Here is a 25512-nt window from a genome sequence, read left to right on the forward strand (position 1 = left end):
GTCCAGGACAACTGTGCCCTGTTCATGGCACGTGTGATTAGAGTGCTATTTGAAAATGGTGCCAGATATGCGCGCATCATGCGGCAAAATTGAAGCAGTCATAAAATGAAATCCAAAAAATCGAGAGCCCTTTGGTGTCAACCCAAACGCCTGGTTCCATCATGTGATCGTGCAGTGCGAAGCCTTCGTCACTGGCCGTCACGTGATGGAGGAGTGATGGATGCACGCGTCCTGCCCACGGGAAGGCATGGCGATAGGAAAACTTATTAGGTTACGTGACAGATATGAGTTATTCCGTCGAGTTATGATGTGGCTCCGGGCACACGTCGCTCTCTCATGTGGCAGTGCAGTGATGGGTATACGTACCCTCTTCACATGAAGGCGTGGTGATAGATATAATGTGCACTCCTCTGTGCTCCTCGCCAATGCAGCGACAGCTACTCGTCGCGCTTTTTATTTCATCGCTTTTCCGTACATTGGTTTATACCTCGCGAAAGAACGTATTCAGTGATGTTGCTGATGATAGTAGCTAAAATCAAGCACGCGTAGTTTTCCTGCCTTAACAACATTTAGATTGGGGTGTGGGTTATGCATAGTTTTTTGTGGTTACCAAAGTTTGAAAAACTTTCTGTAATGGCGCATACCTACAGGTTTTCCAAGGTTTTGATTCGGGCCTCTTCGTGATATGCTGTGGTCGTTTTACCTTCCGCGTTCAACTGTGTCATTCTCCAGTGGCATACGGTCTGAGTTCCTTACTTCTATGGCGCAATGACACTAGTTCGGAACACACGACCATGTGTTGTAATCGGATTTGGGAAATCCAAGGTCATCTCATGACCGTGACGTATGCTACTGCTAGCTTTACCTTTTAATATACATGTACAGCAGCGCCATCGGTCAAGATGACTGTCATGTAGGACTGGGTCCGCTAAGAAAACCTGATGAGCCCGATTTTGAACACTGCATGAACCCAACGTCAACACAAGAGCGTGGGTCGCGGGTGCACATCCCACCTACGCTCATCAGGATGCTGATATTGCATGCGCACCCCCATCCTACATCCTGACAAACACCCCTCTTTCAAATTTGTTGGGCCGGAGGTATTTTCCCCGACTTGTCTCTCGCAGCGCTGTCGCGCAAGCCGAGTAACGCTTGGTGCACACTGCTGCACGGACGCTGGGAATATCCATTATTTTGTAATATTACATCCGCTGACCTGCTCAGAAGTGTGGGATTTGGCACCGTTGCAGGACGATTGTGACACCGCTGCAGGACGGTTGTGGCACCGCTGCAGGACGGTTGTGGCACCGCTGCAGGACGGTTGTGGCACCGCTGCAGGACGGTTGTGACACCGCTGCAGGACGGTTGTGGCACCGCTGCAGGACGGTTGTGACACCGCTGCAGGACGGTTGTGGCACCGCTGCAGGACGGACGGTTTTGGCTGCAGTCAGCTGGTTGTCCCGTGTTGGTGCTCGGAATAATGAACGCACTGGCAGGCCATTCAGGCTACTTAGCTGCCATTGGAGGCTTAGCCATTGAGGTTCAGAGACTGGTGAGTCCCCCTGGTTGTAAGGAAAGCTACACTAGACAGGTTTCTGCGTCCAATGTGAAAGGTCGCCGACGGAAATATGCTGCATCAAATCGTCACTTGTCGAGGCCGTCTCCCTGGCCAGCTCCGTACCTGGAACACGAGATCAGCTCCCACTCCATGCGCAAGTACCATTACTGCACGTGTCCTAGTCCTGTCCATAGCGCGGGTGCGAGTGTTCGTTGCATTCATCGCTGTTAACCCGCTCGTAGCTTTGAAAAGTGAAGAACAGAGACTGTAGGATACCCATGACCGTATTCGCGCCTTTATACACGTGCCGTCCGAATCATCCAATGCATGCATGCCCCTGCATCAATTTCGCACGCCAATGCGTCGGAATACATGTGTGCCTGGCGTCCAGTCGGTCGACTGAAGGCGCCCAACGCCTCATTCAATGCAAATCCAGACCAGTTCATGCTTGCTTGCATGCGCATGGGCGGACGCCTATGCTATTCTAGTGCCGCTGTTGCATGCTGCCGACACATGCGGTCTGGAAGCCCAGCACGGCCTGGTTCCGTCAGCCTCGCTCACCAGTGGTCTGGCGGCATGCATCTGTGCTCGCTGAAACCCGACACATGACCGAGGTGACCGCTAACGTCGGCCTCATGGTGGCGTAATGATCGGTCTCAGCACTGGCTCTGTCCAGTTCGCGGCGTCATCAGAGCTCGCGGCGTCATCGGTGGCAGCGCGGTCGAGCGCCACCGGAGGCCGGTCCGGAGGCGCGCGCGTCTCTTTCAGAGCGGGGTTTAAGTGTCGACCCCATGCTCTTGTGTGCTGCATGCCTCGAACCGCATGCGAATGCTGTCGTACATGCCAGCATGCCTCCGAAAATCGGTAGCTGGCGATTGCTGCAACCACCAAGCGTCATCGCATCAGTCTCGTGAGGTTTCTCCCTCCAAGGACCGGTCTCAAAGGTGACGTAGTGACTGCCATCAATCACAATGTTTGGTGCTTCTGTTGAGCGCAATAAGGCAAGATTGGAGACTTCCCTTCACGCTCGTTTTTTTCCCGCAAGTCACCAGTGGCCAAAGGTAAAATTTTCCAAGCAGTGTTGGGAGAGTAACTACATTTTTTAATTAATTCTATCATGCAACATCACAGACCTGGAATTACTTCTTTGACATGTTCTGGATGCGGCTGCATCCCCAATTAACATAAGGCGTACACCCGTGCTAGCGACACTCGTTTCATTCCGTGGAATCCAATTTATCACAAAGCGTTTGAGAATAACTGACCCAGTATTGTAAGAAAACGTCATTTTCCTACCACTTCCTATGCATTGCTTAATGAATGATTGCTTCGATGAATGTAAATAGCCATCCTTCAGTTGTAATAATTACTTCAGTAATATTAAACCGTTCATCGTTAATTACAATAATGTTTGCATGGTTCCTTTGCATAACCGTGAATACCAAAATTAAAGCCAATATATAGACATTTGATCATTGCGTTGGGCAAGCCGTTTGAAATCTACTGGACTCAACCGACGCCGATCGTGTCCACCGCGCTGGACAGAAGAGGTTTTGAATCAGGTACCGATTGATATCCAAGGTCTGGGCTGTCTCTTCCCAGAGGCGGCCAGAGGTGTGACGATCGTAACGGAGCGCCGCTCGGGGCAGGGGACATAGACTGCAGGCGTCACTAAGGGTCGTAGCCAATCCCGGTCATCGAGGGCGCTCCAGCCCATCCTCACCGCCCGTCACCCAGTGCGTTCCAATCCCCATCACCGCCCGTCACCCGGCGCGCTCCAATCCGACCCCACCGCTCACTAATTGGCGCGTCCCGATCCACCCTCACCGCCTGTCACCCAGTGCTTTCCAATCCACCCTCGCCGGTCACCACCCGGCGCGTGCCAATCCACCCTCACTGCTCATCAGCCGGCGCGTCCCAATCCACCCTCACCGCCCGTCACCCAGGGCGTTCCAATCCACCCTCACCACCTGTCATCCGACGCGTTTCAATCCCTCTCACCGCCTGTCATCCAGTGCGCTCCAATCCACCCTCACCACTCGTTACCCGGCGCGTTCTAATCCCCTCACCGCCCGTCACCCAGTGCGTTACAATCCCCCTCACCGCCCGTCACCCAGCGCGTTCCAATCCGCCCTCACCGCCCGTCACCCAGCGCGTTCCAATCCACCCTCACCGCCCGTCACCCGATTCGCTCCAGTCGGTGGTCGCGGCCCGGCCGCCGGGGCGGCGCCCCGTCCGACAGGATCCTGTCGTGATCGAGCGCGCCCCTCCCTGACGTCACGGGAGCTCCAGCAGCGCCACCTGACACGCGACCCGCTGTCAGCACTGACGCCGCTAGTTTTATCCGACCTTCGATAAAATCTCCGCCCTGAAATTAAATCCTGAAAACCTTCATTTTGCGATAAATAATGGCATGCCCTCGCATGGCATCATACTTTTTGGCATACGATGTACTTGCGCGTGCATTACAGCTGATGTTCGCTGTTGGTATGACGTCACGCTCCAGCTTGACTGACACCGTGCTGCAAATACTCGGCTTTCTGCCGGCCTGGAGTGAGCAAGTTTCACGACCTGTCATCATCAGCACACACACAATCTATGACGTCGTTTCCATAACAGGTCGGGACAAACCTGAATGATGTTGGAACAGTACCGTCACCGCTCCGCGTGCATGCGGTCCACTGGTCAGGCGATTCGACAGTTAAGGAGGGGGGGGGGGGGGGGGTAGGGGGCCATGTCGGGAAATCGCATCATAGAGCAGCAACATTCAATTAATGATCCATACGAGCACTTGCATGGCCCTAAAAAGGCACCAGGCTGCGAAGAGCTGGAGGCCAAAGACCATCCAAGTGTTGTAAGCGGAACAAGGATGGAAAACGAGTGATTTGCTCATAACAACATTTCTCACTGATCTGTATATTTTTATAACCGTCACCTGTGAATATGGGCACTGGGCAGATAGACGTACCCATTGTTTATAAGGCCCCACAGTTACGTCAACACCATGTGTGAACATCATAAGCAAGGAAAGGTCCGCTGCTTCAGTTTGTAGGGTATGTGCTTTAATTATATATATATATATATATATATATATATATATATATATATATATATAATTGCATAACTATATATGTTATATATATATATATATATATATATATATATATATGTTCAGAGGCCTGTGTATTCAGTCATTCAGTATGCACCTATCAGTTCTCAGCAAGCCCTCGGCGATGGTTGCATGGGTCGGAACAAGGTCAGGTGGTTATCAACAACGGTCACCGGGGTTTTCGAAAGGCCTATCAAGCTATACGAAATGCAAAAGGTAGTGAGGTTTCAAAGGCACCCAAACTTATCTGCAAAGTTTACCAAGTCCCACCTACCAACAAACACTTGTTTGTAAACCAGTGATGCAAAAGGTGATGGAAGGATGTGATGAGAAGGTGAGGTGATGTTCACATCAGATTTGTGGGCTGAAGGCCTCGGACACCTGACCGGAGGTGCAACATGCAGGTCCAAAGAACCATGGTGGCCCCAGGGTCAGTCACTGTGGCCCTGGTGAACACCTTGGTAACCTCAGTCTTGGACACGTCCTGGTGACTTGGATGAGCGAAATTGTGGTTTCAAAGAATCTCAGAAAGTTAAAAGGCGAAGTGAACCTCTAACAGCGAGTGGATTCAGTCATATGTGAACCTCGCTGGTACTAACTAGTACATCAAAATATGTCTGGCTCCGCATGAGATGCTCGTGCAGTCATGACAGAAGTTTGTGGCCAAATTCGCACGGCTCTAAGGCGACTTATCCGCCTGTTCTCACCACACTTCTGCCGTTCTAAGTCGCCATACCACATCAGGGGTGTAGTTGTCACTAAACTGATCAGTGCAGGCCTCTGTGATTTCCAGCAATGTGTACGTACATGGCGTGAAGCACCAAAATGACGCCCGTTTTTGTGATCGGACTGAATCCACCTCTGCTCCTTATTTGCTTTGAAAAGTGCAGGAAACGTCATCTTCCTGACACTTTCCTTATCTCTTGGTACCCACAACCATTTTCAACTCGTCAGCAGACAAATGCAGGTCACTTAAATGGCAGAGCACTTGCACATCTAACACAACATTATTCTTCTGCTTCACCTCCGTGGCTCTGTACGGCCGCGGATGCCGATATATCCTCATGTGCTTTTGCGCAGACAGGTGTGGTCACGCTCGCTTCTGACGCTTGCCCGGTCCACACCCCACACCCGCCGCCGGTCCTCGGCCACGTCAGCTGACTTCAGCCAGGTCTGCGGCTGACGAGGTCACACGTTCTTAAGCGCTCTGCACATCTACGGTATTCTTCAATCCGTTCTGGAGCTTCCATGCAGCGCTCTGTTAAAGTCAGGTTGTCTCTTGTTAAATCTCGTGCCTTGCTGCCGTTGCAAAGGTTGAACCAATGCAAGTCTTTGTTGTCCGCATGTGAGTTTCGCGCAAAAGTCGCCAGATAGTTCCACGGACCCCACGGTTTTTGCCAGGATGCCCTTCTAAACACGAAATGGTGATGGGCTTCACTTTGCACATGAACGGACTGTCTGTGAAAGCAGCTAGTTTGTTTTCATTTCCGGCGATGATGGCTCGGTGGACGAGCAGCCCCACCAGCGCCCGAGCGACCTTCAGGCCGGTGGTGATGTAAGCTCAGCGCTCAGGCGTCCCGCGGATTACCTGGCCGCAGATAAGATTACTGCGGCCGCAGACGATAGGCCGCCGGCCGGCGCAGGTTTGTGGCCGCTGTGGTTCGTCCACTCGCCGTCAGGGGCGCCAACGGCGCACGCCGGGGCGATCGGAAAGGACTAAACGTGACGGTGGCGCGCTGGCGAGGGAGCAGCGGACTTCACCGTAGAGAGGGGCGAGCGAACTTATAGACTTTGGTGCTCCCGGCCATTAAAGGCGATGGTCCGAGCCGGCGGTGATTGAGGTGCGCCGACGGTGATTAGGGCACGCCGACGGTGATCAGGGTACACCGACAGTAATCGGGGTACACCGACAGTGATCAGGGTACGCCGACGGTGATCAGGGTACATCGACAGTAATTGGGGTGCACCGACAGTGATCGGAGTACGCCGACGGTGACCAGGGTACGTCGACGGTGATCAGGGTACACCGACAGTAATCGGGGTACACTAGCAGTGATCAGGGTACACCGACAGTGACAAGGGCACGCCGATGGTGATCAGGGCACGCCGGTCACGATCAAGATACGCCGGTGGTGATCAGGGTACACCGACAGTGCTCAGGGTACACCAACAGTAATCGAGGTACACCGACAGTGATCGGGGTATGCCGACAGTAATCGGGGTACGTCGAGGGTGATCAGGGTACGCCGACGGTGATCAAGGTACACCGACAGTGCTCAGGGTACACTGACAAAAATCGAGGTACATCGACAGTGATCGGGGTACACCGACAGTAATCGGGGTACGCGGAGGGTGGTCGGGACAAAGCGCCTTCTCAGACTTCTAGATGATCCGGTTGTTTTCTAACATAATGATCTGAGGAGCCAAATGAAATTGACGTAGCCAGGGAGGTTGGGGAAAGAGACGCCCCCTTTGACCTGGGTTTGTTTTCTCTGAACGGGGCTCCCGACAGCAATTTAAAGATCGGCATGGCGCTTATTCACCGAGCTCTGTGCTCCCTTCCTCTTAAGAAAAGTCTAGGCTGCGCCTCTGCGAGATGGCTCGGGTGTTAGATACCCATTACAAAGCGAATGTGGCTTAAAGTAAATGTAGTAGGATGTCAGGCATGGCTGCTTGATCACTCCAATTGTTCGTTATCGGATATATTATGGTTTTCAAAACATTTGCAACTCGTCCAGAACCAAAAGACAGCACGATTAAATGGCGTACGATGCATCTTGCCAGTATGACAACTATATTTACTTCTCACGGTTATGATACACACAATGTTAGTCACGACAATGCACCACAGGACGTATAGTGATCACAGCAACGCAGGGCTAACACCTCGAAATTCTGTAGTTGAAACTCGTTCCAATCGGGCAATCTGGGATCGTCTGCTGTTCAAACTCACTCGAAACGGGCAGATGAGTGGTTTTGCGCTCACGGCATTCACTCGGCTGAACTTGTTGCGTATACCACAAACCTACCACCCAAATTGGTCCGCGCCAGCAAATCGGATTAGTCTGCCTCCGGCTTCTTTGCCAGAAAGCCCTGCGGAGGGTTTCAGCGCCGGGTAGCGCTGCCTCATAACTGCTCTGGCTGGGCCGGTCCTCTGCTGTCCAGTAGCCCGTTGGCTTTTCCATGACGTCAGGCGTTCGTTCCGGGGCAGACGCGTGGTGCCGCTGGATTACGCGTTATTCGGTCGCATCACACATGCGGTAAGATACTGTTCAACCTGGAGAAGCATTTGACAGGAACAAGAACAAAACAAGCTGGCACGTCATTGACGTTGGTATTTTAATGCCAAAGAAGGTCAGGTGTAGTTGATGATAAGCCAAAAGCACGAGCAGCGCACAATATATGGATATGTGAACGGCTTCGGAGCACGCAATATGTCGGGCAGCGCCAGGTGATTAAAAACCAAGCCAATTTATTGTTGTCCCAACAGCATGATGTGATTGATTTCTGGGCTCAACGCCCACGCTACGCAGAGCTTATTGCGTGGGCCCTCGTATCGCCATCCGACCGAGAAATTCCAGTTCAACGACAGAATTTTGCAGCGAAAATTATACGATTCAACTGTATTGAAAAGAAAGCAGCATTGATTGGCGCCCCCGGGTAGCGCCAGCGTCGCTGCACTGTCTTCCGGCATTGCGGCAGCTCCTTTTTCACTCCCGTCCCCCACGGCCCGGGAAGCAAGAAAAGGGTCAAGAGTATCTGACACGGGACATCCTGCTTGTTTAGTGTCGAACATGCACATTTCAATGTCAGACATGTGCTTAATCTAAATTTGTGGAATCGATTCACCATCGATCCACGACCCTGCACCTGACTGATGTTGACTGGACCAAGCTCACCTCTGGATTCAAATGTGGTTGACAAATGATTGCGTGTTTTGAGAACTGACTCATTTTCAATGCACTTTCCTTTTCAACGATATAGTTCTGACTCAAATCGTGATGCAGCCATGTGTGAATCGATTATAATTTAATTCAGCCCACGCGCAATGGTTTCGTGGCAATGCTAACTTTACTTGATTTACAAGTCTTGTTGTACATCCAACGTTTAAAAGCTGAGGCCGAACTTGATATGTAATTTCAGGTTGTCAAAATCCTCCCTCCGGATTGGAAGCAAAGCTGGAGCAAGCTGCAATGCATGTGAAGCTGGTTTAATATGTAATGGTGTTTGGAACTAGTGCATAGGCCAGGCATCAGGTGAATTTCATGTACCTAGGTGAGGTGGGTTTTTCGTGTCGTCTGACAACTACTGGCCATCAGGAGCACTTGACCATCAGGAGCATAATTCACGAGCGCTGTGTTGTAAGGATTTAATAGAGCGAAGCTCTCACGAAGGAAAATTTCTCTAATAAAAATAAAATTCAGACAGGAGGCTAATTTTTGTGGACATTTTTAAAACCAAAATTTGTATTTGAGTCACTCCTCGTTGATTTTTGTTTTGAGCATTCTCGTTGACTTCGTGCAATGTAGATCCACTTTCTTACAAAGAGCCGAATGATAATCATGATTCACGGATTACTTTGAATTTTTATAAGCACCAGTCTATTCACTTCTGTCTGATTCGAAAATGACACGTTTGATAATTCGTTAATTAACTTATCTTGAATTAAACCCAGGCTTGTGAAGGACAGTGGGTCCGCTACAAAAAGAAATGTCTCGATGTGTTTTGCTGGAACGAATAAAAACACGAATCCAACGATACGTTTTCACCCTCTTCGGCAGCCAAACTACTTTTAGTTTTGTCTTGTCTTCGGTCATAAAACTAGAGACTATAAAACTGCTCTAACGTAATCGTAGTATTACTTTTTGGTGGTCGTCTATGTCCCTGGGCCGTCAGCTGATCCATGTCTCTTACGCCGTGTCGATTCCACCGGCTTCCGGGATGAGCGCGCGAACGGGCCGACTTGGTCGGAGCCCGGACCGCGGAGCGCCCATTCATCCCAGCTGCCTGAATCACGGCTGTCGACCTGACTTTTATGAGACTGGTCGCCGCTATTTTGGCTCCGAGCCTGTTGGACGTTTTAATTTCTGTTCAAGCACTTGCTATGCTCGCTATGCATAGCGCCTTGCACCTTGCTTCTGCTCTCTCCGCTCCCTCTCCTTGATGGCGCCCGCCCGCACGTGGCGGGCTTCTCCCCCAACACAGCCCCGGACATGGGCCAGGCTAACTTTCACCACCACCAGGCGCCGGGTACGGCGGCATGGCGTTCAAGTTTCAGCTAGGCTCAGTGCTATACTGAACCTCAGCCAGGCCCAGCAGGACGCTGAGCTCCAGCCAGGCTCCGTTCGATACCGAACTTCATCCAGGCCCATTCTCAGCCAGGTCCAGTAAGACATTGACCTTCAGCCAGGCTCTGTCATATACTGAACTTCAGCCAGGTTCATAACGACACGGAGCTCCGGCCTGGTCCATTACGACATTGAACTTCACCCAGGCCCCGTCCGATGCTGAACTTCAGCCAGGTTTATAACGACACGGAACCCCGGCCGGGTCCATTACGACATTGAGCTTCAGCCAGGCCCCGTTCGATGCTGAACTTCAGCCAGGTCCATTACAACACTGGGCTTCAGCCAGGTCCAGTGCGACATTGAGCGTCAGCCACGTCGATTACGACACCGAGCTTCAGCCAGGCCCAGCTAAGCTCAGACGACACCGCTCTTTATTCTGAACAATACACTACAATGTTCATTGATCCGTTTTCCTATTTTGAAAGACCTGCCCGTACAGCCTGAGAATCTGCGACGACGGTCAAGAAACAAGGTGTCGTCTAAGCTTTGATCAGTTTCCGAAACATACAAAAGACAACGCAGCCCTATGGAAGCCCGTACCAACAGCGCAAAGATCTCGACAGCGCATACGCAGCGAATGTGAACCATATATGTACAAAAATACATTATGTAGAAGGATTCGCGCCCCAGCTTTCACCACCAGCTGTGGTGGAACTGGTCCCCGGCGGCATCTGAGTGCCACCAGCGGCTCAGGAGGGGCCACCAGCGGCTCGGGAGGGGTCACCAGCGGCTTGGGAAGGGCCGCCAGCGGCTTGGGAGGGGGGGGGGGGCACCAGCGGCTCGGGAGGGGCCACCAGCGGCTCAGGAGGGGCCACCAGCGGCTCGGGAGGGGTCACCAGCGGCTTGGGAAGGGCCGGCAGCGGCTTGGGAGGGGGAGGGGGGGGGGGGCACCAGCGACTCGGGAGGGGCCACCAGTGGCTTGGTGGGCCACCGGCGGCTCGGGGGGGGGGGGGGCACCAGCGGCTCGGTAGGGGCTCACCGTCGCGTCAGTCAGGTCAAAACTCCGTGCCGCCTTCGTACCACGCCAGGCCAACAATTACAGCTTTGTAGGCATCGTGTAGACACATGTAACATAACTTCCAAAAGCCTGTCTATTGCAATGAAAATGTTTTCTATTCTGGATCACAAATGCATATATCCTGGACGCATTGAAGGCATTACTTACAAAAGAACATAATTGCAACTCCTAATGCAAATGAACAACAATTTTGACGTCAGTGCCTATATGAGAGAAATTAACACAACAAACGCCATACTTCATTGCACAATGCAACTTATTTATGTTGAGACAGCAGCTTTTGTCGGGCGGCTTGGGTGTTACGATGGTTATGTGCAAAATCAGCTTTGCTATGGTCATATGCATGCACAGGGCTTAATAGTGCCTCCGAACGAATCTTATCGACAGCTGACAGCGTTGTCAGCATAAAGTTCATTCTAAAGACCGAAGAGGTTCCTTGTTGGAAAGCCCAAAAGTGAGCGACATTGAACAGCAATTGGGTTTGAAGGCACATGAAGTCTGCGGGGAGCTATATCACGATCAGACCTCCGGGGAGCTGTGTCACCATCGTGCCTCTGGAGAGCTGTATCACCACCCTGCCTCCGGAAGCTGTGTCGACACCATGCCTCTGAGGAGCTGTATCACCACCGTGCTTCCGGGAGCGGTATCACTATCAAACCTCCGGGTCACTATCACACCGTACCTTCTGGGAGCTGCTTCACCACCCTGCCTCCGGGGGCTGTATCGCCTACGTGTCTCGGGGAGCTGTATCACGGGCAGACCTACGTGTCTCGGGGAGCTGTATCACGGGCAGACCTACGTGTCTCGGGGAGCTGTATCACGGGCAGACCTACGTGTCTCGGGGAGCTGTATCACGGGCAGACCTACGTGTCTCGGAGAGCTGTATCACGGGCAGACCTTAGGGGAGCTGCGTCACGCTGTGGGCCGCCTGCGACCGCTGAGGCTGTGTGCTCGGTGTTGGGCCGGCCCGCCCTGTCCGAGCTCGCCAGCACAGGTGGCAACCTTGCATCGGGACGGATGCGCGGAGTATCGGACACATCATGAAATACGAAGGACTAAAAATGCGTTGAAATCAATGAGAACGTGCTCTACGTCATTCCGATACACCTTTTCATAACACGGGAAACGCGTATGGAGTGCGCATGGTTCCTATTACGGCAGATGTGCTGGCCTATTCCGCGTTCTGCTTCTTCTTCCACTTGAACAAAAGTGTTTCGGGTCACTTTAACCCATTTTACTCACGCATATGTTAATCATAACGTTACTTCATATAGCACAGATAATACACGGCTCTGACTCGATACCTGATGAGCGTCGAACAAGAGCAGTTTTATGGCTATGGAATGTTTGCGATTCACACGGGCGTTGCCGTCGCCATGCGATGGTGTGCCGGGTCAAGTCTACATCCCCGCCCGCCTGACCTTTGGAACTTATGTTGTGTTGACGGCGCTTGCACGCTCTTTTGCAGACTGCCCAACGTGTGACGTAGTTAACTTTCCATTTTTTCGTCAAAGCATATGCTGCTCGAATCTCTTTGCATTATTGCCAGTGCGCTGTGGGTATTGTAAAGTTTCAAGCCTCCTAACGGTGCCCGCTTCTTTTCCTTTGGGTGAGCGCACAGTCCTCGCAAACAATGAAGGGAATCTAGCACGCTCAACCCATGCATAGTGTTTTGTGCGCCGTGGAAAAAACGCCATAATCTTCCCAGGCCACAATCGCCGCCTTTTTGGTATTATCCTTTCCCATGCGTCATCCGCTGATAGTTGCTCAAGATAACATTTTCACTTGGCTCACTTTCTACAAAAATCGTTAATAAGACGCGTTCGAAATATGGAGACTCCACCGGTGTGTCGCGTGTTGTCGGGTCGTTTTATACCGTATGGAGTTTCTGGAAATATATCGTGTCCGTCGTTAGCCTGGGTTGTTTGATAAGCAAACTAGGGTGGCCTAACAAACGTTAGAAACCCACCAAACTCTCTAGATGAATGTAATATTTCCGAAAGCCCGTAGCAGTATAACACAAGCTGGATTGAAAACTCTATTCGCAGGAGTGTTACAAAACCTAAATCCCCCGACCAATTCCTTGATACTTTCCGTTTTTTGTGACCATGTGGTGTAGACTGACCACTTTTGAATGTCCCGTCAAAAAGTCACTCTCCGTAAGTCTAAACTGGTGCATTTTGATATGCCGGTTTCATATGTCGCCTCAGATTTTTAAGTCTCCGAAAGTAATTGACTGCGGTTGACGATCGAAGCTTTACCATTTTAACATCGTATGCATGCTATGGCGACTGATGATGATGAACGACAATGGCAGCTAATGCCGAAAATTGATTCAAAGAGAAAACACGTATAATGTAATGAAGATTTTGGCTCTCCGATCCTGCTTTATCATACCGGATATCCGCTGCTTCCGTTCTTTATTTTTGTTTCAGGTACCATCATTGCACCCACGTTAGGGCGTGCTTGCGTGAAATTTAAGTACAAAAACGTACACTTTCTGCGGTCGCAAACCAGGTACATCGACTGGGAGCAAGATGAGGGTCCCTCAACCCCAGTTCGCAATAAAACCATGCAGCCTACCTAATTTGAGGGTCAAGAAGATGGAAACACAACATATCGGCGAAAAATATATCTATAAGATGTTGCATCACTAAGGTGGGCAATGATGTCACCGAAACTTGAGCTAGCGCGTCTTTCCTTTCACAGGAAGAGGCTGTGTGAAAGACAAGAACATAAAGCTGTGGAGATTCAAGTGAGAGATACGAAGTCACCCTGCATAGTGCGACCGTGTACAACTTGCTTCGCTTATGGGCACGCGTTTAGACATCTGAAGGCGTACCGTCCTGCTGAACTTCCCAATGGCAAGACGTTTCTTACTGACTAGGGAAAGACCGGCGACTTTTTATATGCAAAGTAAATCAGGTTACCACAGAACGCTAGAAGAAAAAAGAGGGGCAATGAAAACGTGGTGCCCCGGCCCCCACTACTGCCGACAGCTCCTGAACCAGCGCTGCCGCCGCTAACTGTCGCTGCCAGCTTTCGATCTGGACCCAACTCTGCCAACTCCTCAACCAGCACCACCACCATCAGCTGCTTGACCAAAGCCGCCGCCACCAGCTCCTCAGCCAGAGTCTCGGCCGCCTCCAGCTCCCCAAACAGAGCCGCCTCCGCCAGCTGTTGGATTCGAGTCGCCGGCAGCCTTTTAACCAGACTCGCCTCCGCCCGTTTCTGCGCTGTCGAGTCATCACGTGGGTCACACGGCCGTGACGATGACGTAACTTGGTGCCTCGCCGGCCGTCCAAACGAAAAGTCGATTCAGCTTACGTGACGAAAGCCGTGATAACATCTCTGTAACATCACGTGGTTGGCACCACCGCCGCCAACAAACGCGACCTTCGCCACATAAATCCCACCTCTTTTAAAAAGAAGTTCTTACAGCTGCTGAAACACTGCTGCATCGGCATGCCTGCCATCACGCAAAGATGAACAACATGAACATAGCCTGGGTGCATGTTTGCAATCATGTTGTGCTGTTTGCAGGTTACATACTACTGCGAGCCATTGTCGAGCGCCGCCGACTTTTTCGTTTGGTCATCTCGAGCATCACAGAACGTCGCATGACACTGAAGAGCTTGATCCCAACAACTTGGTTTTTCTCCTCACTACTCTTTATAAGTGACCGTTTTCTCAGCATTTTGCCTTGAATTTCTTGCCCGCTGGAGCCACAAAAGAAGATAGCACTTTCGATGCCTTTTGGGCGACAATATCAACAGCTCATCCACAGGCATCCACAGCTCCTGTCGCTAAGCCAACTTTTCCACTTTGCGACTAAGCGGATGGTAGACCACAACATAATCGGAGTCATGTACATCATCGTCACAGCTGTCTGTCTCCTATGGTAAGTCGGCAGCTGAGGAGTTGTTGGCTCTGGCGGAGGCGGCTCTGGTCGAGCAGCTGAGCAGTGGCGTTGCTGGACGAGGAGCTGACGATGGCAACTGCCCTGGCTGAGGAGATGGTGGCGGCAGTGGATCTTTTTATGGAGCTGCCAGCGGTGGCGGCCCTGGTTGAGAGCCTGGTGGTGGCGGTGCTGGCTGAGGACCTGGCGGTGGCTGTGCTGGCTGAGGACCTGGCAGTAGCGGTGCTGGTTGAGGAGTTAGGGGGGCGGCGGGGCGGCGGAGGCTCTTGTTATACAGCAGTCGGCGATGGCTCTAGTTCTCTGTATGCCTTTTTGGTACGTGCTTGATTGCTGGTATTCTGCATGGATGTACCACATTTCTGAGATTGAGACACAAATCAGGATTTGAGAGGCGCAGATATAATTTAGCGAACAGAATGTCCTAAAAATGACTTTTTGAATGGGAAAACATCAAACACATGCATTCTGCGGGACAAATTGCAGGGGGAAAACTCTGAAAAACTGGGGACATGTCCGCGCGACCACTCTTCCGTTGGCTACACCCGTGCTTCCCTGGTCGATAAACGAAACACATTCACGACACTCAATAGTCACCCAAGATGTCTGTGCATTTTACATTTGACACAGTCGCTTGAAACGTGAATCATAGCAATGGCACAGATTTAGCCAACGATAAAAGGTGCACACACTCACCGCCCTGTCACTGACTGTGTATTGGAGGCATGCCATTATACCCTTGTCATATGCGTGACTACTGTTCAGTGTTGTGTCACGCATATAATTACACCGCTGAAGTGGTTTATCGTGGTTTTCAACCGATATCATGATGTCTTACGTTGTGCACATTTACCCTTGGACCACATTTTTGAACGCGTATCGTGACATTTCGTGATGAACGGCCGAAGTCTGCACTAAGTATATGATGTGCAAAATGCCCTGCACTATTGATCTGGGTGGAAGAGTATTTTCACGATATTCTTACGCTTACGAGGATGGCCTTCTCCAAAGGCGATAACCGACGTCCTTCGCGTGATCAAAGGGTGTCCATCTTTTTCCCCTCGATTCGTTCTTTCCTGCTACTGACGGTTGAACAATGGGGACCGCTCATGGCTTCTACTTCCTTTTCTGTCTGCAAAATGGTGAGCATTTAAATAGAACGGCAGTAGTCCAAATACCATCACAGGGACAATGTAAACGGCATGTGAGACAAAATCTCAAACGTTTGCAATGCGGACATGTTTAGACGGTGTGAGCCAGTTGGCTGTTATATCCTTAAACGGACTGGGTTGCGGCAATGCGGAGAGTGGACACCTAGGCACCGATGTTTGTGTATCTCATGCGTATTCAACCAATTCTATCCGAAAATAGCCTCTTAATCGATTCCAGCGGCATAACATAAATGAGGCTGTTACCACCGGTCCGTGTGACCGATCGAGCCGGCCCCGAAGGCTCTGAGCGATGCTCATTCTGAGGGCCGGTCCATAGCCGCAGCAGGGCGCAGCGGCAGCGGCAGCGGCCCGACCCGGGCGTCGCCGGCGAGCGTCGCGTGTGTCAGCCGCCCTCCGGCCGGATTACGGCGTCGCGGAGGTGAACGCGTACCTCTGAGCGACCGCCCTGGGAGGGCAAGCCGACTGCCTTAGAAGGGCGGCTTGAGTAGCCGCTCCCCGGCTGAGGCCGTCAGCCACCGCCTATCCCGACGGCCGCGGCCCCTCAGGTGGACAGGGCCGCGATCAACCACCACCGACAGTCCTCAGAGGGCCGGACGGCAGTCCTCAGAGGGCCGGACGGCAGTCCTCAGAGAGTCGGACGGCGGTCCCTAGAGGGTCGGACGGCAGTCCCGAGAGGCGGTGGCTGACCGCCTCTCGGACCGCGTTCCTCAGAGGGCCGAACGGCAGTCCTCAGATGGCTGAACGGCAGTCCTCAGAGGGCCGAACGGCAGTCCTCAGATGGCTGAACGGCAGTCCTCACAGGGTCGGACAGCAGTCCTCAAAGGATTGGACGACAGTCGCTTGAAGGCCAGGCGGCAGTCCTTAGAGGGTCAGACGGCAGTCCTCAGAGGATTGTACGGCAGTCCTCACAGTCTGACGGTAGTCCTCAGAAGATTGATTGGACGGCAGTCCTCAGAGGGTCGGACGGCAGTCCTCAGAGGGTTAGACGGCAGGTCCAGAGAGTCGAGCGGCCGTCCTCAAAGGATGAAAGGGCACCTTCAGAGGGTCGGACTGCCTCACCAAAGTATTGGAGTGCCTTATGGGCGGGGGCGGGGGGGGGGGGGGGGGGCATCTCGCGAAGCGGTGCCATGGCCCGCCGCCGACGCCGGTACGCTCCCTTTATGGATTTTCGGCCGTCGCCGTCGGTCGGGCGGGCCCAGTCAGCGGCGGCGTGCGGCTCCGGTCGGAGGCGGTGACGGCGCGCGGCCTGCCCCGCTCCCTGCCCGGTGTCCTGGGGCCTGCCCCTCTCTCTGCTCGGTGTGCTCGGGCCTGCCCCGCTCCCTGCCCGGCGCCCTCGGACCCACCCCGATCCCTGGCCAGCGCCCTCAGGCCCGCCCCGCTCCCATTCCGGCATCCTCGGGCCAGCCCCGCTCTCTGCTCGACGCCCCTGGACCCAACCCGATCCGTGGCTAGCGTCCTCGGACCTGCCCCGCTTCCATCCCGGCGCCCTCGGACCCGCTTCGCTCCCTGGCCGGTGCCCCCGGGCCCATTTGCTCCCAGTGGTCACTGGGCGCTACTTGGAGCCCGAGTAAATGACACCGGTTACGTCGCGTTACGAGTGACCTGGGACTACTGCTAAGATATCAGAAAGGCCACATCAGGACCTGGACCTGGGGCACGGTGCTCACCATCCCTCGCTCTCCACCGGCTGCCGAGTTCTTGTGACAACAGCGGCGACTCAGTGGTGACTCCTGGCCGGCCGGCCCGCCAGCTGGTGACCTTGAACCGACCTGCTGCCTGACCTTTCAGGCGCGCGAGCATGAGCTTCCTGTTCGGAAGGAAGAAGAAGAAGGACCATGGCGAACCTGGTGAGTACCGATGCGGCCCCGTGAAGCGGCCCGCATACCGCTGCCCGTCCTGACGTGACCCCGCCCGCCCACCCGTAACCACCCTGCATATGTCTCTTCGCACGTCATCCGAACGCCAGCAGGGATCCATCATCATTCCACACACCTCAGCCCAGCGCCCTCGCACCCTCACGCCGCATTCCTCCGTCCGGTCCCCAGCAGCGCTTGAGCTGAGCACGTGCTCCGCGGTGACGGGCGCGTGTGCGAGGCCGCGTCAGCCTCAGTCACCGGCGTCCGCCCACTCCCGGTTACGGCCGGCGGACTCAGCAACAGTGCTGGCGCCAGAGGTGGAGCTGGCGTCAGCGGCAGAGCCGTCAGCCGTCAGCGGCGGAGCTGGCGTCAATGGCGGGGCTGGCGTCGGTGGCGAAGCTGGCGTCAGCGGCGGAGCTGGCGTCAGCGGCGGAGCCGTCAGCGGCGGAGCTGGCTCCAGCAGCGGAGCCGTCAGCGGCGAAGCTGACGTCACCGACGGAGCCGTCAGCGGCGGAGCTGGCGTCAGCGGCGGAGCTGGCGTCAATGGCGAGGCCGGCGTCGGTGGCAAACCTGGCGTCAGCGACGGAGCTGGCGTCAGCGGCGGAGCCGTCAGCGGCGAAGCTGGCGTCACCGACGGAGCCGTCAGCGGCGGAGCTGGCGTCAGCGGCGGCTCAGCAGGGGTGCCAGCGTCTGGCGCTCGGCCACGGACGCGGGTGGGGACGGCTGCCGCCCCTCGCCGCCGGCCTCGCCGCGCCACCGGCCGCCAGCGCCGCGTCATGACGTGTCGTCGGAATTAGTTGGCCACTGGTAGATGTAACGTGACGTGTCGTCGGCGAACGACCAGCATCCCGATTGTAATTGATTTCCTGGCGTAAATTATGGCTAACGTTTCATCATTATGCGGTATCTAGCGCAGACCAGGCTCATCCAATCAGCACACGAAAGCTATTTGTGACGACCAGTTGAAACGTAGGAGATTGAAAGTGCGAGAAGACTGTCCGAACGACGGAAATAATGCGTGGTCGCCCTAACCGACATTGGTATTCGTATGAAGAAGACAGCCAACTGGGTCGTTTCTTCGTCGACCCGCAGTTAGTATCGCTGTCAGCGTCCGCAGCCCCCGTCAGTACCTCTTTTCATGTTTTCTTCTACACTTCGTCAATGATTCCTGGGCTCGTCCGCACCCTCCTCTATTGTCCATTTGCAGTCTATCGGTTAAAGTAACTTCCAAAAACCTTCAGGTTTGGACTGTGTCCAGGACTCCCCAGTTCTTGAGTTCGCCGGAAGCCGTCAGCTGATTCCAGGGCTGCCCGTCCCAGGGCTGCGTCAGCTGATCCCAAGACGCTCACTCGATGTGCAGCCACCTCTCGGGCACTCTGTTTTCTGAGCGCGGCCCCTGTTCTTAATATTTGTATATATTGAGAGCCAGCCGCTGTATTCTAGTATCACTGCACTTTACTTTACTATTGCCGCCATACTTTACCCGAGCCTCCGTGACAATTCGCAGCCGCTCATATATTTTAGACCCTACCGAAATCCGTTTCCACTTCGAGCCTGTCCCCATACTGAGACCCGATCGCTGGTCGTTGACCCAAGAACTCCCCGAGTCCTCAAGTTCACTGAGCTCCAGCCGCCGTTCGCAGGGCTCCCCCAGCTCTCCTGCATACCGGGGATGCCGCCACTGTTCCCGTGTTTCGTACGTGACCTCCGCGGGCGACCGCAGTCCCCTGTCCTCCTGCCCACTGGGGCCCAGCCACTCTTCCCGGGGATGCCCCAGTCCTCGTATCCGCTGGGGATCAGCCACTCTTCCCAGGTTGCCCCAGTCCCCGTGTTTACTGGGGGCCAGACACTGTCCCCGGGCTGCCCCAGTCCCCTGGGGGCCAGCCGGTCACTGTCACTGGGGGCCAGCCGGTCACTGCCACGACGCCGGTCGACCGGGCCCGTAGCGCTGACGCTGCCGTTGGAGGGATGCCAAAGCCGGGAGCGGCGGAGGCGGTCGATCCGGCGTCAGCGGCCGGCGCCGCCGTAAACAGCGGCAGCCGGCCGGCACCGCACGCCTGGTCGGCACGCCCGCGCCGGCAGACCGAGCTGCCGTCAGCCGGACCGGCTGGCCGAGCTGCTGCCGACCCAGACGGCCAAGCACGCCTGGTCGGCACGCCCGCGCCGGCAGACCGAGCTGCCGTCAGCCGGACCGGGACGGCCACGCACGCTGGGGGTCGCGCGTGCCGGGCTGTCATATTTGCGAGCAGGCACTTCGATGGCCAAATATGCCCCAGATCATTACCTCTGCACTGGGCCTGTTCCATAGCGGCCACGGTATTTAGCCACAAGGACGCTTCAAATGCAGTCGTGCATTTGCTGCACGCTGCGAGAATTGCTTTCGTTGGAGAGTGGGGCCATACGACTTGTACTTAGAGTGCATCAGTGCTAGACGTAGCCCGTAAATTGGCACCCACTTGCATCGCTTTTTTGGACTGCCTGTAACAAAGGTGCATAGCGAAGTACATGCGTACAAATATGTCATTCCTGAAACGGGGCACATCGACCAGCGATTGGTGACACCGTCATGTCCTCTCTCATACGACACAACATCAAAACGACACGTCCTCTCTCGTACGACACGACAATGAAATGACACGATTTCCACACGTGGAAGATGGCCAAGTGCGTACGAATGCCATGGCGTGGTACCATGCAAGGTCAAATGGTACCATGCATATGTGCTCGGTGCAATAATGTTTACCTTGCAGTACCTGTTTTCCTGGCCCACCAAATATGTGATTATATTCTTAAGCTGTGTGTCATAGTGTAATGAAATGGATGCTCCTTTTGCCCTACCTTCTCCTACGACTTCGAATTTTGTGCCGATTAAGTCACGTATCAAATTTAAATCATCAGCGCTCATCAACGCTTATCTCTTGCGGCCTTTCATCAGCGAGCTATGGGCGGAGCCGTTACTCAGTGGCCGGCTATGGAGCTTTCGCCTATCAGATATTTCGGGGCTGCCGACTGGACTTACGACCTCTTAAAGCTCGTGCGCCAAAGCACATGGTGTACCAAGCCGTCCAATGCAGGAGTGCGAATAACCGCTGAACTGGACTTCTTACGACTCACATCATCGTCACACGTTCACGTAGAACATGAGACATTTGAACATGCAGCCCGTAGGATTATTTCTCGTCAAGGAATATTGCTTCATGCATGCGGCACCGCGATTTACACTCACCTAGTCCAATCAGTCTTAATCAGCCGCATCCAGTGACGCACAGGAAGCGAAAAAGAGAAGAGCATCACTTCATTACTGGTCTTGGGCGCCACAAACTAGCCGGGCTATCAGGAAATGTGTATGAAAAACGAAAAACCAACAGCCGTCGTCCTCTCTCTCGCCCTCGGTGCGGTGGCCGTGTTCATTCTCAGTCTCACAGAGATGAGTCGGCCGAGCCATCTTGCTGCTGGCAGTGGTACTGCAAGGCTCGCCCCACCCGAACCCCCACCGCCACCAGCACCGTCATCTGGCCAGGCTATCTCACTGGCCACTGTGCGGTCAAGCCAGAAGTCATTGCCGTGCCGAGCGTGCTGGCTCGGATGTTACCGGCGAGGACAGCGGAAGTGCGGCAGGGCCCAGGGGGACAGCCCCCCCCCCCCCCTGGAAGACTTAACAATAACGCCTTGCGTCGGATGGAAAGAGAGTGACGTAGCAAACCTATTGATAGCCACCAAGTGTGGCGCTCCATCCTTCATGAGCTACGGACGGAAAGAGCCTTGCAGGTCAGCCGGTCACACATTGTTGGTGCTCTGCGTGCAGTCGACGAAAGCCTCCTCGCGCACGCCGGTTCGGCTAAACAATCTCGTACACTTCTGGGGGGACTCGGCCGTCCGCGAACAGGCCAGGAGCAGCACGAGATGCCTGTGGTCGAGGTCGTGCGCCGGTACCGGTTCTGGCCCGACTCCGCAACTTGAATGCCTGCGGCGCGCCGGCGCCGGCCCAGGGCCCCGGGTCGGCGCTCCGGTTGCGCGCGCGCTGAATTGTTCTGTTGACGCGCGCCGCTGCTGTGGTTCGCCGCACGGCAGCAGAAGTGTTTTCCTCTGAACGTGATGCGCAAACGCCGCATAAACAAGTGACGCGGGTGGCTCACTGATTGAGGTGCAAGCAGGGACACAGCGAGCTGGTCCGGTGGAACACAGCCGGGCTGTATGCGCAGGAGCACGCTGGCGCGAGTTGCGCTGCGCGCCGCAGCAATCCGCGCAGCATCACAGTGCCCACCAATAGTGCACAGTGGTCCGGCCAGATGATTGGCACGCATACGCAGTACAGAGATTTGTCATGCCAGTGGTCAGAAAGCCAGCAAACGATATGCCGATGCATGACGACTCGTCGGAAGCTTTTCAGATCCAGCTGTTCGGCCACCAACATCGGCGACGCCAGATCCGCGCGACCCGGCAGCGTTTGTTATTCTCACGTGTGTCTAGATTCCATTGACCCTAATGGACAAGGATTATCGTTTCAGGGCGATCATCCACGACCCAGACACCATCACGTAGCGAAGCTATTTCCTCGCGCTTTGAGAGGCGTTCCGATCTCCATTGGGATTCTGAAAGCACGACGCTGCTTTGGTACAGCGCCGACTTCTCAGCCCCGCGCTCAGACGGCGAGCGGCCCGAGAGTCCGACTGCTCGATTTGACGGGTCAGCTCGAGGCGAGCGCCGGAGGGAGAGAGGATGCCCCTCAGGCCAGCACCCGACTCGTCACGCTCCGTCTGCTCACGCCTTGTATGTGACCTGCACTGGAGTGTATCTCTTCGTTCGGACATCGGAGTACGCTAGTGGAGCTGGAGTCCCGCCTGACGCAGCTTTTTAACTGTCTTCGTTATCAGCTGAGTATAAATTCAGATACGCTGCGGTGGGGTATGAGCATGCAACACGCATCTGCTTGTCAGTGTTGGCAGCATCGCTCACCCGGATCTGCTAAATCGAGTTAACCTTTCTGCCCTTTTTGCCTCTACCAGAACGCTACCAGTGGTAATCGCGCTGCATGAATGGTTCATGTTTCCCACAGTGATATATCCCGGCATATTCACAAAAACGTCGTCTATAAGGCAACAACCGACGGGGTGCGGTCTCGTTCCCACGTTTTTCATGTGGCCATTAAGAGGTCCTCTAGAAGGTCGGGTCTGAAAGAGGATGGCGGCGGCATCAGCGTGACCCGGCGGTGGCCAGCGCAACGGCCGCCATCGCCCGACCGTGAGCTGTCAGCTGATGCCGGAGCCTGCTCTCGGACAGCGACCACGCAGCACGATCTGCTGTCGCCTTCCACTGAACCCGTCACCTCCTGGCAGAGACCCTCAGAGGGCGCTCAGTTGCACCCCCCCCCCCCCACCCCCCCTCGGCGGACTGTCGGCGCTCGTTTGCCCGAGCTTCTCGGCTGGTTGCGTGGAATGCTGCTGGACGAGGCTCCCTGGGCGGTGTCATGGCACTTTCTTTGGACATTTTCTCTTGTTTGGTCGGTGTATAGGTAGGGCCGGGGAGGAACACGCAGAAATAGTGCCCCGTTTTTACTTGAAGGTAGTGTCGTCGAATCAGCTATATGCCGGCCGCTGTCTGCCTTTTGGAACGTGGAATTCCCATCGAATTGCCGGTCCACGGAATGGCCACTCCAGGATCTTTTCAATACGACATGGAGATTGCTTTATGATATGTCTAGTTGTTCATGCAAAACAACCACTCTGTATGCTCTCCAACAACCGCTGTTTTGTGCATGAAGAATGGGGGACGCTGGTGACTGTAGCTCACGGTAGATATTTATCACATTTAAACATCCATCTTTGTCCATGACAAATCACTTTCTCACTGAGGCATCACTTACTCACTCACTCATACAATCACGGACTTATTAACACACCCACTCACTCAATCACTCACTCACTCGCTTACTCTCATTTCATCCTTCCCTCCCTGCATTGTCTCCCTTGACTGCACTCCGTCGCTATACGCGCCATCCATTCTAATCCCGTTGTTTTTGTTAGGCTATTTGCCAAATGAAACAAACGGCACCTATTCCAGATCCGGTATCTCGACCGGCGCGCAATATCCCTGCAATCGGTGGCCAATCGGCGCTGTGTGGTGTGCGCCGCCGCCGGCCTCGCAGCTTTCGCCGCAGAGCCGAAACAGCGCCGTCCGTCGCAGCGGGACAGCGGGCCACGCTGGAGGCGGTCCTCCGTCACAGCCCCGGCGCGGCGCGGCGCGGCACGGCGCGCGGCAGCGAGCATTCACTGGCGCCAGAGCGTCCTTGGGCGGCGGCGGCGGGGGGACAGCTGTCGGGTCGGGCCAGCGCGCACCGCGGCTGCGGGACCCGGTCCGCCTCAGCCACGGGCTCCGGTCCGTCTCAGCTACGGAGTCCGGTCCGCCCCGGCCACGGGGTCCGGTCCGCCGCGGACATTGGCGATCTGCCAGTTTGGTGGCCGGCCCTGGGCCAGCAGAGTTCCCGAGACCCAGATGCCAACATGAATGTCAACGGCAGGAATGCAGAGGTATCCGTTATGACATCTGTGGTTCCGCCAAGTGCCAATAACTGAACTGCCCCCGTCTCCGTGCTCGACAGTAATTGTAAAAATAACTGAGCGCGTTGAACAGCACGTGCATTAATGAATGGCAAAAGAGGAAGAGGCACACGTTGATGGTCATAACAGCATGACAGGCTGGGCCTGCCCAGTAAAGCTCTTCTGGGAGGAGCTTCGCTCACTTCGTGAGACGACTCCACCATCTATAAATATAGTGAAAATCACGCCCTGGGGCGGCGGTTGGCAGTACGTCAGAAACCCAGCGAGCTTCAGCCACGCCATTGTCATGCCCTGAGGAGTTGGCAGCATCTTGGAAATCCTAAATATTGTCCTGCTTGGAGAGTCCTTCACCCCAACTAAGGCCCAGCCCGTGCTGAAGTGGAAGCAAGCCAGCTGGGGGTCCCGGTCGCTGCGGCACATGCATGACGTCATCCCGAAGTTTGGCCAATGGCAATGGCCGTATAAAGTCGTCATGTGGGCAGTCAGGTACGCCGTCTGCAAACATGCCAGGTTCCGAACATGGCCTATGGAATGCCGTTTCGAGGAATGGTGATGCGCCGTGGTAAATCGATGCGATGATGTGCAAAGATTTCATGCGGTGGTGTTTGAATTTAAAATGGAGAACCCAATGCACGTCCTCGAGCATCTATGGAGCATGCAGGGGCCGTGACGCAGTGGGGGTTCCCCGCGCGGTTTCCGCCCCCTTCATGTGTTGGTGACGACGTTAGTTTTGTATCGGGTCGGCAAAGCCTTTGTGTGAGAGTACTAAGTGAGAGAATGGAAGTGAGAGAGGGCGAGAAGGGGCGGGGGAGGGAGAAGGGAAAACGGAGGGAGTGTGTGGTAGAAACGAAATACTGCCTTATAATAAAAACTACTGCCTTCTCTCTAGTAGACTCGTCTCAAACTACATCATTATCAGCCTACTTCGTGAGCATTCTGCAGGAGAGAACTTATTCTCTCTCTCTCTCTCTCTCTCTC

The 25512-nt window shown here is 54.5% G+C and overlaps 1 protein-coding gene across 2 annotated transcripts in view; it reads left to right on the plus strand.

The window, feature by feature from the left end:
• Positions 1-25512, plus strand: part of LOC119107483 (cAMP-dependent protein kinase catalytic subunit 1) — a 168531-nt gene that overhangs the window by 14698 nt on the left and 128321 nt on the right. For both annotated transcript variants that reach the window (XM_037230928.1, XM_037230927.1), the window contains exon 2: positions 17910-17968. In XM_037230928.1, coding sequence (XP_037086823.1) covers positions 17920-17968 — 49 coding nt within the window. In that variant the 5' untranslated portion in view covers positions 17910-17919. The remainder of the gene's footprint in view (positions 1-17909; positions 17969-25512) is intronic.

Source organism: Pollicipes pollicipes, unplaced genomic scaffold (assembly GCF_011947565.3).
Source record: "Pollicipes pollicipes isolate AB1234 unplaced genomic scaffold, Ppol_2.1 Scaffold_6686;HRSCAF=7923_pilon_pilon_pilon, whole genome shotgun sequence".
In the NCBI taxonomy this organism is placed as follows: domain Eukaryota; kingdom Metazoa; phylum Arthropoda; class Thecostraca; order Pollicipedomorpha; family Pollicipedidae; genus Pollicipes; species Pollicipes pollicipes.